The 16,857-nt window shown below is 38.3% G+C and overlaps 1 protein-coding gene across 1 annotated transcript in view; it reads right to left on the reverse strand.

Annotated features, from left to right (window-relative positions):
* The window catches only part of CEP126 (centrosomal protein 126), a 38,079-nt gene that overhangs the window by 17,813 nt on the left and 3,409 nt on the right, over positions 1-16,857 (reverse strand). Inside the window, exons 3-5 of the mRNA XM_054832074.1 lie at positions 7,643-7,788; positions 6,189-6,294; positions 3,005-3,203 (exon numbers count right to left, since the gene is read on the reverse strand). Coding sequence (XP_054688049.1) covers positions 3,005-3,203; positions 6,189-6,294; positions 7,643-7,788 — 451 coding nt within the window. The remainder of the gene's footprint in view (positions 1-3,004; positions 3,204-6,188; positions 6,295-7,642; positions 7,789-16,857) is intronic.

The raw sequence follows: 16,857 nt of genomic DNA on the forward strand, positions 1-16,857 counted from the left end.
AATCAATCAGAAAGGGATTTAAATTTGGATTTCACAGATACCATTTGAATAACCTAATTATGGTCATATAAAGGAAGGAGAGGAAAATACAATCTCCAATCCCCATGTTGTGATCTATACCTATTTTGTCTGTGAATTAGCTCTTACTTCCAAGTATTTTGTTTAAAAAGTGAAATAATAGAGGTGAAATGTTACATCAATCAAACAGTTTAATTCAAGCATAATGTATCTCTCTGGAAGAGCATAAAAATATTCTACTGACCAAAACAATTTTGTATGGCCACCAAATTACAGAGGTGATGAGAAGAAAAAGACAAAAGATATCTGAATAATACTATTGCTTGTCACAGTTGAGCCATTTTAATGGAAATTTTCTAAATTATCCAGTTCAAGGCAGGTGCCAGAAACGGAAAATTTCAACATAAACAGTTAACATTTGGAAAAACGATAAGCACTTTGGAGTAATGTCTTTTGGTGAAAAGCTGCATGTGGCTTTAGCTAAAGACCATGCTACCAGCTCCACCCTAAAGATTTTATTTATGCCTGCAACACCACCAGGAAAGGAATGTTCAACAAAACCTTTGATTGTGAATGAAGTTAAAAATATTAATTTCTTCAAAATGGAACATACTTATGGACATATAACGATTTGATGTACTGACTCAGATGTAATTGTTGCACAAAATAAAATCTACTGCTGTCAATATTTTAAGCAAAATAATTTCAGAGAATGGTAGAAGGGTCACTAAAAACCTTGGCTTACTGCTGAAACTATACAATTTTTTAGGGGTGGAAAGCAGGGAACACACCAAATCTACTGGTAAGGGTCTACATAGAACTTTATTGCCTTGTAGGAAAGAAAAGAATTTTAGGAATCTTTATAATCCTGCTGGGCCTGTAAAAACAGAAACAAAGAGAGGTCAAAGGATCTCAATGGATGGTTAGACTGCAAAGCATGTGCACAGTGAAATACTTTGACGTTAGTTTCAGAAAGGCAAGCACTGTTGAAATGACTTTGGACAACAGACAGTAACAAGAGTACTGAAGCCTATTCATGTCAATAAGAGTATTATAAAGAATTATAAATTACACATTTTATTAGTAAGAGTATTATAAAACTATTTGACATCACAGTAAGTCAAAATACACATGCACACCACAGTCCAAGTATTAAACTTCCAAAACTCAGGCCTTAGACTAATGACAATAGCTTTCTTTACTATTTTTCTAATCAGAGTCCAAAGCATGCAAATTTGAGAAAGAAAGTCCAAATGTTTCAAGTATAAATATTTACCATTTGAAACTTTTATCAGAGGGAAGAAGCTGAGCAACCCCTAGTGGTAGCAAAAAAATACATTCTGGAAAAAAAAGCAAAATTTTTTACAGGACCAAAGCATTTTCAAAAATACATTAATTTGTAAACACAAATTCTTATACACAGTGTCCAAAGCTGATGATAACATTTAGAAAAAACTACAAGTAAAAAATCACGCATGACTCATGGCAGTTTTTCCCTAGAATTCAATCAGAATGTGCTAATTGTGTTTGATAAAATACAGTACAATATAGTTGTCTTACAATATATTAAGAAGAATATTTTTATACATCTTTCTCAAAAAGATTGCATTTTTTTCCCTAATTCTAAGATGTCGTAATGCCGCTACTGCCAAATTTAGCATCTTCATTTAGGGAAGGATTTGCAAACACTACACCAATGAAACACAAAATGTGGTATTTAAAAAGAAAAAAAAAAAAGCTTAGACCTTTTTGTATTTCATTTGAAAGCAGTTATCTAGCTTTCAGTTTTATCAGCTCTCTTCTATAAACTGCCATTTGCTCTTCCTTCTTTTAGGCTTGCAAATAAGAATGAACGCTAATCAACAACCTTGCCAGTACCAACTGTACTTTCTGTCTTCTCAACCTGTTTGAAATTTACTCCAGCTGAGTGAGATTTTCTGTGATAGCCATTGGCTGATCAAGATTCTCATGAATACCCATCAGAACAAAGTAGGTACAGACAGAGATGAATGTGCCCGAAATCATCAATATCAAAGAACTCAGAATATATTGGAACTGTATACAATCTTTCAGAAGTTATCCATACATGTATATTACAAGGAAAAGCCATTGCCACCAATGATCCCATGCTTCTAGCCATCACCAATATAAAGGGACGCTGCTTCATAGTGTCAAGGTCATTTCAGACACCACAAGTCCAGATACCAGTAGAAAATATTATAAAATAAAAGAATGAGACCAAAATTATGTCCTCTTTTTTCCAAAAAATGTAATACTGAAGATAATGTTTCCAAAATCAAAGACAACACTGACAGACCTAAAATCACTTTAAAGTGCAGTTATAAGAAATCATTTTGAGGCTCAGTTCTTCTTGATTTTCACTGTTTCTGAGGTGACTTTTGAAACTGATTTTGGGTCCAAAAATTAGTTTAGGCAGAAAGTTAATGGGCTTGTTACTGGAACACCTGCATCTATTCCAAAGATGACAAAAAGGATCTCAAGAGACTTGAAGTCAATCCGTAAGAAATCACCACATAGGGAAAAAACCCAAGAAACAAAAAAAAACCCCAACATTTGACCTACCATAATTACACCGCTACAGCATTTTGTGCTCAGCTGTACCAATCATCAAAGCAGAAACTTAAGTGCAAATTGCAAGCCACCAATCTAAGTTTGGAGCCAGCACAAGACTCGTGGGATAGACTAATGGCTAGCTACTTCAGAGCAAAGAACTCTGACATACAAATCTTATGTTCACAGAAAGAAAGACAACACGACAGATATCTTTGAGGAATTTGTGAAAACATTCTTTCAAACATTTTTAAAGATCTCTGCCTTCTTATTGAAAAATATGTATAATTTTACTATAAATAATCTCTTGGTAAGGCTCAATGCGCTTAACAGACTTTTCATTTTTATCACATTCAGGAAACTTGCTATTACATTTAAAAAGCATCATTTAATGAATCACACAAAAATGTCATACCTCCAAGTTGCTGAGATGCTGTTTTTCAAGGAGTTGTTGCATTTCTTTCAGATTTTTCTGGAAGAGAAGTTGGTTACTATCCATATTTGTTCTACTGCTCTCTTGTATTGTTTTATCCCAGCCAACCATTGCTGAAATCTGCTTCTGATGGAAAGAACCGTTTCTAGATGCTGATGAGGATGAAGTGCCATCTGTGGTTCTTGATGCAAGCAAATAACTTATTACTTTGGTTTATTTCTATGCGTCAACTGTACACTTTTAAACATGTTTCTTTCCAAAAGTATACTTCATCAATAAATGCCTGGCAAGTGAAGGATAGCTGTACTACATGTAACTACAGGTGGTGCTGTCAGTACTATCTAAACCCGTCCAACGCTTTCCATTTTAAACCTTCTCTTCTGTTATTTATAAATAGACAGATTTTTTTGATTGGGTTGTTGGGTGACTGCCTCAGGCTGAATTAATCTGGAAAATGTCAGCCAACGGTTTGGTCATTTACAGAAATGGAACATGGAGGGTTTGGGTTTTGTTTTTTTTTTTTTTTTTAAGAACAAGAAAATGGCCTTTATTTTTCCATAAGATTGGCTTATATAGAGGATAACTATGTACTGATGCTGTCAGATATTCCCTTACTTCAAATAGCAAGAATGCTTTGTAGTATCTAGACAGCCCAACTCTACTGATGACGTGTGATGTCAGCAATGCGGTACATTAAAGCATTTGTATTTGCTACCTGAGAAAAAAATATCTTGGAGTAGCTAGTGTAGCTGGGTACTGTGGTCAGGATAAGCCCAAATTAAGATAGAGGAAGCCACCAGTTTCTACAGGATGAGAATTGGCAAGAACCATGAGGCTGGTTGCCACCCGGGAATTAAAGAAGCCAAGAGGCGTGTAAGCCAAATAACAAGGAAAATGGTGCAATCACAGACGAGGAAGGTGGGGAGTGTGTAACAAGATATGTTCAAGAGTAAAAAGCAGACAGAACTGCAACAAGGCTGAATAAGATCACTAGGAATAGGAACCAAGCCTCAAAAACAAGAAGCAAGAACTACATAGATATCAAGGATGACAAACCCAAGAAACAAGTAGCTTTAACCAATAAGAAAGGTAGTCATTAAAAACAAAACAAAACAAAACACAAATAACCCACGCCCCAAAACCTACCAGGTCAATCAAACTTTAGTCTTCTGGAAATATAACTATTACCAGATTGTCAGCTATTAGCTATTAATTGGCAGGCTCCTCTGCTTGCCATGGGGCTTGCTTGCCTTTTTGGAACCAAGTCTGAAAACACAGAAATGCCACTTTTATGACTCACACAAACTATGGCTCCCAGACCAAAACTAACAGGAACAACCCTGCACTAACATCTTCTGCAGCAGACCAGAAGAATCTATGCTGCATAGCATACGTTCAGTTTGCATCTCAGTGCTTAGTAAGGGATTGTGTGAGACGCAGACAGAAATGCATAGAGTATTTTTGTCACAAGAAAGGATGACAAATTGTTAGCATTAGAAGAAGCAGAGTTTTATTTCATATTAATTTGTATACCTTGCCCCTATACACAAGCCTGTACTGCAATAACATCATTCTCTTCCCCTTATTACCAATATTCTCTACATCACAACTTTTAAGCCTTTTTCATGCTGGGGTCACTTGTTTAATTAATTTCTTCCTTACTCAATTGTCAATTTCAAACTTGTAAAATATAATTATCTTTAAGATTCTTAGTGCTCTCTCAAATTTGCTTACTAGGGTACCACAAACTGTAAAAGAATATGAACGTATAAATTTAATTTCCTTAGGAAATCAGGTTATAAAAATGAAAACCAGGAAAAGAATACACCATCATTAGTACAGGACAGTGAATTTTTTAAATCATACAAATATAATATAGAATTACAGCAATGTTATACTGTGAGAAATTAAGAAAGTGGTTTGAAGATGTCCTGAAAGCTAGCTCTGAGACCTTGAGGCACAAGCAGCAGTTTGAAGAAGGATGAAAAATAAAAAAAAAATGATAAATGCAGGGGAAAGAGGCACTGAGCTGCTGTCCTTAATCGAGCCTATGACAGAAATGAGACAAACGATCAGGAACCTTGGGTTTAGAAACATCTACATTTTTTTGCTATAATTTCAACTTCTATTTGCAGGTGGATTTTTTGTTTGTTTTTATGGCTGCAATCCTCCTTTATTATGTCAATCCAGTCTAGCTGCTGTAAAACTATATGCATGTTGACTGGCAGATAGCATGACTTTTTAGCTCTGAGAAGTATGAAATATTTTCTCAATTGCCCAGTTTATCACCTGCAAACATGTTGTAATCAGCAGTAGAAATGTAATCAAACTGAATATTAATGTCACAATGAAGAACACACTGAAGCTCAAAAGTAGGGAGACCCCTTTTAGACAGAATTCATCTCTATTCTGAACGTCTGCACAATTTACATCATGCAGAAAATAATTATAATAATAGTAATAACAAAAGCAGCAACAACAAAAATAAAACCTTGAACTGAAATGTTAAAGAAATGAGAGATTACAAAGGGGATAATCAGGAAGGAGTATCGAATACAGCAGATAAACTATGCATAAATAAACATCCTGTGATAAGTCAAGGTATCATAGATAAAGTGCTTGGATAGAGTGAAAAGTATACAACTCAAATTGTATGTGATATAAAGTGAAATTGCAAGTGAAATTGTTATCAGGATGCTCAAGATACTTATAGGTGATGGGAATTTTAAAGGAATGAGAGCTGGAAAGAAGATAAGACCATGGGATGGATATACAAACTAAACTATCCTTGAATGTCAAAAAGAAAAAAATCTGGTTGAGAATAAGAAACCATCTAGACAGAATACTTTATACTTCATAGAACAGCAGATGGTTTGATGACCATGGCAGTCTGAGTCAGGCTATAACTGCATGGGGACTGGGTTAGCCCTGACTATTCCCAGAATACTGCTGAAGGGAAAAGGTTTGTGTCATCTCCTCTGCTGTTTTACCAAATGGACACAACTCAAGGATGTTTCACAATGTTTCATTGGAACAGTTCACAGAAATGCTTTCTTTGCCACTAGAGAAATGGCCTAAAATTTCTTAAAGAGCAATTTTCTTATGTTTATTGCATACACTAAACAATTTATTTCCTTTTATCATCAGATTAAACAGAAATGCTTACCTGAAGTTGGTTTTGTTTCTGCCGGGCAAACACAGTCCTGGTGTTAAAACTGACCCTTTAATTTGTTCAATAGCTTCTTCTAACTGAAAAGCTGCTTTTGTCTGGACTAGAGGGATTAGAGTAAAAAAAAACAAAATGGAGAAAATGTTTTAAAATTTGGAATATTTTACCATAAATGGTTTGGTTAAGTTTCTTAAGTTTGGAAGCCTAAATCCAGACTGTTACAATGAACTGAGCAGTTCAGCATCATTAGACATGCTGGAGCACCTCTCTTTCCTCTGAAACAAAACCCCAGTCTATTTAAGTGTTTACAGTAACACATGTATTCAACAGTTTTGCTATTTGCTTTCAGACTGCACTGTTGAAAAAGTAGAAGGTTAAAAAATCGAGCACTAACTTTGTTTTTACATCATGATTATTCAGCTAATGCACTAAGCCAAACCTGTGGCTTGCAGATATTTTAGAGGCCAAATTGTGACTTACTAATTCAATCAGTGGAGAAAAAAAGAGTCCGGACAGGCATAAGATGTTGCCTCTTTCAAGTAAGCAAAAGTAGGGTAGAAAGTGGCAGAGGCAGAATTTCTATAAAGGAAAACCAAGGAAAAAAATTGTGATTAATTATATGGCTACACAGTCTGGGCAGTCAGTAGAGCTATGAAGAAGCCCTAAACCAGTACTGTTCTATTTTGTTATTTTAATCTGACATTTGATCTTGAAGTCAGAGACATTACCTCACAGTTGGCGCAATTGCAGCTGGGAGAGTAAATCTGTTAAAGAATACCTAAGTAATATACCGTATCTTAAGAGTTTCAACACTGGAAAGTTGACTGGAAATCAGACTTGGCTGATGCTGTTAAAAACTCCTGCCAATCTGCACTGATTCCAAGAAAGCAGGAACTGAGTTGAAGTGATCATTACTTCCCAGCAGTGAGAGAACGGCTTAAAAAGCTGACTAATTCAGCAAAAGTTATGTAATGCATTAATATATGCTAGGACTGCTTTTACTTAATCATAAACAAAATGCATATTCTTGCATATTTCATATTCATGGGTTCAAAGAGGGGATCATTATACCATCCTAGTAACTTCCCGTGGCCTTGTAACACTTTACACCCAGCTGTGAAAGCACAGTATTATGAGCAATAAGCAGTGAAAAAGTGGGGAAAACCCAGGAAGCCAGAATATCCCAGGGAGGTGATGTACTTACTGTGACCAAAATATAATGAAATATCTTACAATACAATTTTTAGGAAAAAAACATAGTTTTGTTGAGTTTTTTTATTTCCTCTAACCACTTTTGTCATAAGTATCAGATCTGAGCTTCTTGTCAGTTATGTTTTGCTTATGCTAATGAAGTAAATTAATTAGAGTGAAGTTAATTGTTGTTTGCCTTATATTCTATTAATAGAAAAACACTTGTATTGTGAATAATGGTTAAATTTTAATTTACAAACCTATTTGCTTGTGCTGAGGAAAAGTCAGATGAGCACGCTGGAACTTATCAGTTGCTTCCTGAAGTTTAATTTTCCTCTGCTGCAGAACTTGTTCTCTAAGTCTTTGTTCTTTTTCTTCTTCTTGCTTCCGTCTTTCTTCAAAGGCTCTGTATTTAGGAATCAAAATTAGATGATCCCTGTGTTTTCTAATTACATTTACCAAAATATTAGTAACTTACTTGCTTATCAGTTTGCAATTTTAGTACAAAAGCTTGCTTGTCCATAAATTAAATGCTATAAACTTCAGCACAGCTGGATTTTTATGGTTTGTCTGAATGTAAATGGGACAGCAGGTGATGAAGAAGAGACACACCGTAATCTTTTTATTTTTTAGCCTCAACCAGAGATTTGATTCTTTGTTATACGTGAATTAACATGCAGACTCATCTAGTTCTTGTCACCAATGTGACTTTCGCCACAGTCTTTACATTACCACATAAATGTATCACAGTGGGCAGATAAGCAGGAAGGTGAACTGCAAATGCTGTGTGTGCGCGCGCGCCTTTCGTGAACTGTCGGGGAAACAGTAGCAGTTTAAAAGTTGTTATTCAGAAATAACACAGAGGAACTACAGTTTTTACCTATAAATATGTAAGAGTTGGTATCGACTTCTAGTTGTTGAGAAGCTTCCTCAAAGACAACCAGATTAGTAGCACAAAATGGGATAAAGCCAGTAACATGAAACTGATTGACAGAATCAGTTATTAATATCGAATATGTTAAATGTGTCCTTGTACTGGCTGAAAAGCAAAGCAGGCTCTAATCAAAACCAACCATCATGACAAAGCTTTCCTTCGGTAGGCACAAGCTTGATGAAGCTATCTGGCATTTTTATTCCCGCTGACAAAATCATCAGCTCTTACTGACAAAGTAGCTCCTTGAGTGGAATACACCCAGCAAATTTATTGGCACAGTGCCTATGCAGGCAAGTCAGATTTAAATACAGTAATACTGTAAAAGTAATACTCTTCAAGTGAAACTTCTAAAGGTTGACATGCAAGGATCACTACAGCTGGGAGCTTCCCATCTTTAGAGTCCTCTGTGTGTTAGAAACATGATTTGACAGGTCACTAGTACACTAAGTAGGGTCCCATTCCTAGCCAGCATTAGTGGAAAGAAAGGTAGTAATGTTTAGCCACATGTTCTTTGTTTGTCTCATCACAATAAGATACCTTCCCCTAACTTTAATCACTTGTAGTTGCTTCATAGATCTTGCTTAATGGAGCAAAGCTGCTACTTAACAGAGCTACTCCTTAACTCAAGCTATCTTAATTATTCTTCCCTTTGCTTTTCAGGAAAAAAGTTAAAATTGAAATATTCAACTTGACCCTCCCTAGTATCCCTCCAAAGTGCTGATTGATCACCTATGAAAACAAACAGAAAAATAATCTGAATTTTTTTTTTTTTAGAAAGTCTGAAGTCTGTAATTGCACAATAGTAAAAAAATAGGAAAACTGTCAATTAATTCCCAAGTACATGCTTTTACAGGAATATCCACTTTAATCCACTTGGAAGCCAAAGCATAGCAGAGAGAGAGATAAGGAAAGTCGACTATTTTGGAAATTCATATATGCATGGTTGACAAAACGTACTGAAACTAATGACTGAGGACTTCCCAATTTTATGGACAAATTATTACAGTTCATTAATAGAAACTGAAGACAAAATAGATACTATTTTTGTAAAGTGGAAATACACTATAAATAGATTCCATGCAGCTATTCAAACCTTAAATCACAAAGACTATGTATGTACTTGCATTCCTGCCATCATTATGAGTGTACCTTAAAACTCCTCCTCATAACATAAGGGGAAACTGGAAGCCGTGTTACATCTGATCTTCCTTTCTTCAATACTACACCTCCAGTACTACCAATGTTAATCTCAAGAAGGACAGTGGTGAAGCATATGAAAAGCCAAAAGCAAGAAGAGAGACAAAATGTGCAAAAGGATCCACTGCTTTTGCTAACGTATGTAGCACTTTGGATTAATGTTCTCCAAGGTAAAAAAATCAAAATGCCAGTGAAGACCATAAGCAATTACTGCTCCTACTTTGGAAGTATGTTCCCAAGATCTCTCAGGAGCAGTATTTCTCACAATTGTCTTGGATCACAAGAACTGCTGAGAGTACATCCTGTAATGTATACAGATGGTAGCTTATGGTTTATTTTAACAACCTGTTTATTACAAATGACACTTAATAGTTACATGTTCAAAAATCCAGGTGAATTTCTACAATTCAAGGTAACTCTTCTTCTAGAGATGAAGTTACAAAACTCTACAGCTTCAAATGAAGGACAAGACAGAAGACTGACTTATGCAAAGAGAAACAAATTAAAATATGACCCCAACACTGCAAATTTCATTTGCAAACTTCAGTTTGTCAGCAAGCAGGAATGGCTTCACTTGAAGCGTAAGGTGAAGCCAGACAAGCAGTTATCCAAAACCAGAAAAAATCTGCAGAGAACTCTATCCACATAAAATGTCTTACTGCAATTTGGTTAAAATTTCACAGGAACTTTAATTGTTCATACAATCCAGAAGGTAGAACTAAAAAAGTAGAACTAGACTTCACTGTCAACTTTCAGTATTCCTGTATTTCACTCACGTTAAAATCTGATACAGAAATCTGCAATATTTTACATCTTTATCCTGCCTAAAGAAATAGGAAAATCACAACAGAGGAAACAGACTTGCTTATCCTGGTAAGTACTTTAAACACATTCTTCTTGATCCCCTTAATACTCCTAGAAGCTGCTCAAGAAGGCCTTTAGTTGAACTGTAGTTGTTAAATTCAGACATGTGGGAAATTCTACAACTTTGCACCTGGAGTAATTCCAGTGTATAGCTCCAAAAAGGAAAGAGTAAATTCTGACCAAGTCTTTACTTATTCATTTTTTAAACTATTTTGGAGTATGATTTAGCTGCACTCTTTCACATTCCTAATAACTGGCATAAAAAAAAAGACTGTTGTTCCATATAGCTGGAAATGGGCAAGTCCAAATGCTGATGCAAAAGGTCTTTTTCACCACAGCTCATCGCGATCACTATTTGGTTTGGATTAAGACATGAAGGAGAAAAAGGATCTTATTTTAAACGTAAGGAAATGCATTAAAGATATTCATTGAACCCTGCATCATTAACTTCTTGACCTCACAGAATGTAAATTGCGACACCCAGGTGCATTATGTAAAATAAATAATTTTACAAATGCACATTGACATCTTACAGAAAAACAGTTAAAGCAAATGTTTGTTCATGCAGTCTCCTTAAGCCACAAGCTTAGGTTCATATCACAGATGTAACATTGGCAAAAGAGTATGGCTTAAAGATGGAGAGTTAGCAGAAGAATTTCCTGACCAGTGTTTTTTTAACCCAGTTTTTCTGTCTACTATAAACAACCCAGCAGTGCAGCAATTTTTGAAATGGCTGCCAAAATGTTTATAGTGAATTTGGAATACGAAACTTAAAATATTTAGCAGTTTCACATATACAGACATTATGTGGAAAGCATTTTTATGTTAAAAACAGTATGACCAGATGGTGGAACTACTTCCTGGTTAATTTTATTAAATTATCTTCACAGCGAAGTGATGGATGCTCCATTCCCAGGTGGGCTAAATGCTTACTACTACCTTGGATGAAACTGAAAAAAGGAATATATACAGTGCATATGTGTCATGGTTTAACACCAGCTGGTAACTAAGCACCACACAGCTGCTCGCTTACTCCTCCCTCGCCAAGGGGATGGGGAGGAGAACGAAAAAACAACTCCTGGGTTGAGATAAAGAGAGTTTAATAGGATAACAAAGGAAGAGAATAATAATAATACTGATAATAACAGTGATGCACAAATGCAATTGCTCACCACATGAGAAAGGAAAATAAAACAATCCCATGCCCAGTCTGTTTCCGAGCAGCGAATCTGCCTCCCAGCTAGCCTCCCCAGTTATATATGGACCATGATGTTATATAGTGGGGAATATCCCTGTGGCCAGTCTGGGCCAGCTGTCCTGGCTGTGCTCTCCCACCTTCTTGTACACCTGGCAGGGCGTGAGAAGCTGAAGAGTCCTTGACTTAGCATAGACACTACAACTACCTAGCAACAACTAAAAACATCAGTGTGTTATCAACGTTATTCTCACACTAAATGCAAACCACAGCACTATATCGGCTACCAGAAAGAAAATTGACTCTCAGCCAAAATCAGGACAGTATCCACCCTTTATTCCATACCATCTATGTCATGTCCAGGTCCTGTACTTCCCAATACATTCCAACTAATCACCATCACTTTGCCTGTCTTTTGATATGTACACACTGATATCATTCCCTTAGTCTATGGGCCATCCCTCTGAAATGTCTGTTGAGTTCATTTAGTCCATGACTTTTGGGATCCATCTATCCTAACAGTCTCAGGGCAGGGGAGATGGTGTGTCATGTTGGAGAGCTGCAGGTTGCATTTCAAGCTCATAGCTGATGTACCTGGCGTGGTCCATGCTCACAGTCTGTGGGCTGAAGATGTCATTTTTGAGGATGTTACTGGGCACTTGTTGCTGAAGCCAGTTCTGGTTTCATAACCTCTGCACTTTGCTCAGTTTCATCAAAGTTCATTCTTCATTACTCTGGGTGAGTCTTACTCTAATACTTTTGTTATGGCATACAGCAATCGTAGTGATGACATGCAATATTATGTGGCAATCAGCATCATACAATGTAAATCATGGGCTATTCTCACCCAAAATCAAATCCCCTTGAGGTATTACATGGATCTGCCCCACCTTTCCGCATTACCCACCAAGTGCACCCAGGTCCTTGAGCAAAAGCAATCCCATGGATGGGTTTGCCTTTGCCTGAGGCAGGAGTAACCCAGACTGTCTTCCCCAACATATTCTTTATGTGCACAACAGGGACTTTATCCCCTTCTACAGTACATAAAAGGTTTGATTGGGCAGGGCCAGCTCGATTGGTAGATCCCCTAGTGTTGACTAACCAGGTGGCCTTTGCTACACGTGTATCCCAATGTCTGAGGGTCCCACCACTTACTGCTCTCAGTGTAGTCTTTAGCAGTCCATTGTATCATTCAATTTTCCCGGAGGCTGGTGCATGGTAGGGGATGTGATACACCCACTCAATGCCATGCTCTTTAGCGCAGCTGTCTAGGAGGTTGTTCCAGCAATGAGTCCTGTTGTCTGACTCAATTCTTTCTGAGGAGCTATGTTGCCACAGGACTTTCTTTTCAAGACCCAGGATAGTGTTCCAGGCAGTGGCATGGGGCACGGGATATGTTTCCAGCCACCTGGTGGTTGCTTCCCCCATCGTAAGTACATGGCGCTTGCCTTGGTGGGTTTGTGGGAGTGTGATATAATCAACCTGCCAGGCCTCCCCATATTTATATTTCAGCCATTGTCCTCCATACCAGAGAGGGTTTAACCAACTGCTGGGCTTGCTTGATCGCAGCGCATGGTTTGCATTCGTGGATAACCTGTGAAATAGCATCCATGGTCAAGTCCGCCCCTCGATCATGACCTCATCTATATGTTGCATTTCTTCCTTGATGGCCTGAGGTGTCATGGGCCCATTGAGCTAGAAATATTTCACTTCTATGTTGCCAGTCCAGATCCAGCCGAGTCCAACTGCTTCAATCTGAGCAGCCTGATCCACCTGCTCATTGTTTTGATGTTCCTCAGTGGCCCGACTCTTGGGTACATGAGCATCTACATGATGTGCTTTCACAACCAGCTTCTCCAGCTGGGCAGCAATATCTTGCCACAATGGGGCAGCGCAGATAGGTTTGCCTCTGTGCTGCCAGTTGCTCTGCTTCCACTGCTGTAACCAGCCCCACAGGGCATTTGTCACCATCCATGAGTCAGTACAGAGGTAAAGCATCAGCCATTTTTCTCGTTCAGCAATGTCTAAAGCCAGCTGGGTGGCTTTCACCTCTGCAAACTGACTCAATTCACCTCCTTCAGCAGCTTCTGCAATTCGTCATGTAGGACTCCATACAGCAGCCTTCCACCTCTGATGCTTTCCCACAATGTGAAAAATATTCCATACATGGTGCCTTTTACATATATTACATACTATTTCTTTGTTCTCTGTTATCTCTAAAGCCAGTTCTGTCAGATTTAGGTCTGCATTACTCTAATCGACTATCGGTGAGTTGTTTATAGCCATGGAGTCTTCAGTGCCAAGCCTGTGTGCCATCTCTTATCATCCCATACCTGTACTCCTCTACACCACATCCAGCACCTCCAGTTCTCAAGGCATCTGTTATCATACCAGGACTGTATTTCCCTACACTACATCATTACATTAGAGTCATAAATATCTCATTCTACACAGAATAACTGCTTGTTACTGCTATCTATATAAAACTATGGTCATACCATAAAAATATAAACAAAGGCAAAATAAATTAGGCACAAACACCTGGTCAATGAGAGAAATTGCTGTTACAGCTAAATCAAGCAAAACAAAGCTGTGTGCAGGTCAAGAAAAGTTCAGAGAGAGCAAGCTTGGCAAGCATCCGTCCTGAGGCCTCACAAATTCAGCACAATCCTGTGGCCCATTACCGGAAATGGCAATACTGGATTACAGGTCTACACGATTACAGTGACCACTACTTCCCACAGTTTCATTCTGATGTAGAAAGCAATACTAAACACTTCGCCCTCTCTGTTTACCAAGTGCTAACATTTTTCTACCATTTCTGGCACTAGACTGCTTTTTACTCTGCATCAACAACACTGGTGAATAATTTAAAGAGCTTTTATTAAATAATCAATGAAAATCAGCCAGTAGGTGGAGCACAAAGCTTGTGCATATGTTGAAAATAAAATATTTTGGGAAAAAAAACCAGCAGTAATGGGAATAGATTAGAAACTGATATAAGCTGGGAAAGCATTTCCGTCCTCAATTACAACAGATGGATTAGCTATTCAAATTTCAAGGTAATTCAAAACACTAAACCAAGATAGCTGACTGTAAGGTTTATTTAAAAATGCACATAAACAATTGCATTTCCAGAAAGAACCAACTACCTGCAGCCAGTAACATCCCAGTAAAATGAGATACACATTTTGCATTCAGCAATAACAGTGGGATGGCCGCAGTCCCGAGCAAATCAGCAGCTAGTATTTAAAAAGTACTGCGGTATATAAACACAAAATATGATATCCTATTAATTTACATCAAGGATGTGTTTAGTCAGTAGCTCTTGTTTCCAGAATACTGTTATTTAAACAAAATATCTGTCAGCTACTGCCCCAGAGCATATTTAATTCTTAAGCTGATCTTGAAATTGCAACTTCATCTATTAGTGAGACAATAAAGGAGTTACTTTCTTGATACTAGGGCAACTTCTGTAAAAATAATCAGTAGGCAGTTTGTTCACTATGTTGAAGCACTGCTGTTAACAGAAAACCAAGGAGCTCGGTCAGTACAAGAGATGCAAAGAAACTAATGGCATCAGATAGGTTAGGAATATGAGTTCCTCTAAGTATTCACTTTGACAAAGATCTTTGACTTAAGTTCTGGTGGCTTTCCAAAGCTATACTTGCTCTTTTCTGCGCAAGTAATGTTTTTGTCTCTTTCCAATAAACTAATTAACTGAGCACATCTTGTCTGAAGTTGAGTATTTTTAATGCTGAAGCTGCTGCATTTTAGAGGTATTGAAAACAGATCAATACAACACTGTCAGGGAAAATTTCATTACAAGTACATTTAGAAAAGGTGGAAAACAGAAGACCTCAATCTGCAAGCTCTCTGCATACACAGTTCTCATTAGCTGGGCACTCAGACTTAGACTCAGCCTTGGTATAACCTTGTTTAAAGGTAGGCTGGTGGTGGTTCTTCAAAAAAAAAAAAACCCACCAAAAAAACCCACTGAAAAGTTTTCCTCCACAATGCAACACAAAGAGAATGAACACAAGACTGAGAATAGAGCAGAAGCTCTGATATATCTTCCCTAGATCTATTTGCTAAAGGAAACTCACTGCTATTACTTTTCATAAGAGGCTTTATAAATTTAAAGTTGACATTAAATTTGGTCACGTTTGACCAACTCAATAAACTTTTTCAAAGAAATGACTGGCCTGGTAGGTGAAGGGAGAGCAGTGGATATCAGTGGATTTCACTAAGGCCACTGATTCTGTCTCCCATGAGTTCCTCATAGACAAGCTGTGACGTACAGGCTGGATGAGCACTGAAAACCAGCTGAATGGCTGGGCCCAGAGGGTGGTTAGTGACATGAAGCCTGGTTGGAGGCCAGTAAGTAGTGGTGTACCCCAGGGGCCAATACTGGGCCCAGTCCTATTTAACATCTCCATTAATGCTCATGGATCATGGGGCAGAGTGTACCCTCAGTAAGTCTGCAGATGACACAAAACCAAGAGGAGTGGCTGATACATTAGAGGGTCCTGCTGCCATCCAGAGGCCCCTCAACAGGCTGGAGAAACCGGGTGACAGGAACCTCATGAAGTTCAGTAAGAAGTGCCAAGTCCTGCACCTGGGGAGGAACAACCCCATGCACCAACATATACTGGGGGCCACCCCACTGGAAAGCAGCCCTGCAGAAAGAGACCTGGGGGTCCTGGTGGACACCAGGTTGAACATGAGTCAGCAGTGGGCCCTTGCTGCAAAAAAAGCAAATGCTCTCCTGGGCTGCGTTAGGCAAAGCACTGCCAGCAGGTTGAGGGAGGTGATCCTTCCCCTCTGCTCAGCACTGGTGAGGCCACACCTGGAGAACTGTGTCCAGTTCTGGGCTCCTCAGTACAAGAGAGACAAACTGGAGAGCATCTGACAAAGGACCACAATGATGATGAAAGGACTGGAGCATCTCTCCCATGAGGAAAGGCTGAGAGAGTTGGGATTGTTCAGCTTGGAGAAGAGAAGGCTCATGGGGGATCTTATTAATGTATATAAATACCTGAAGGGAGGGTGAAAAGAGAATGGAGCCAGGCTCTTTTCAGTGGTGCCCAGTGCGAGGACCAAAGGCAACAGGCACAAATTGAAACACAGGAGGTTCCTTCTGAACATCAGGTAACACTTTTTTTTTTACTGTGAGAGTCACCGAGCACTGGCACAGGTTGTCCAGAGAGGTTGTGAAGTCTCCATTCTTGGAGATACTCATAAGCCATGTGGACGTGGTCCTGGGCAATGAGCTCTAGGGTCCT

Source organism: Grus americana, chromosome 1 (genome assembly GCF_028858705.1).
Source record: "Grus americana isolate bGruAme1 chromosome 1, bGruAme1.mat, whole genome shotgun sequence".
NCBI classification, from domain to species: domain Eukaryota; kingdom Metazoa; phylum Chordata; class Aves; order Gruiformes; family Gruidae; genus Grus; species Grus americana.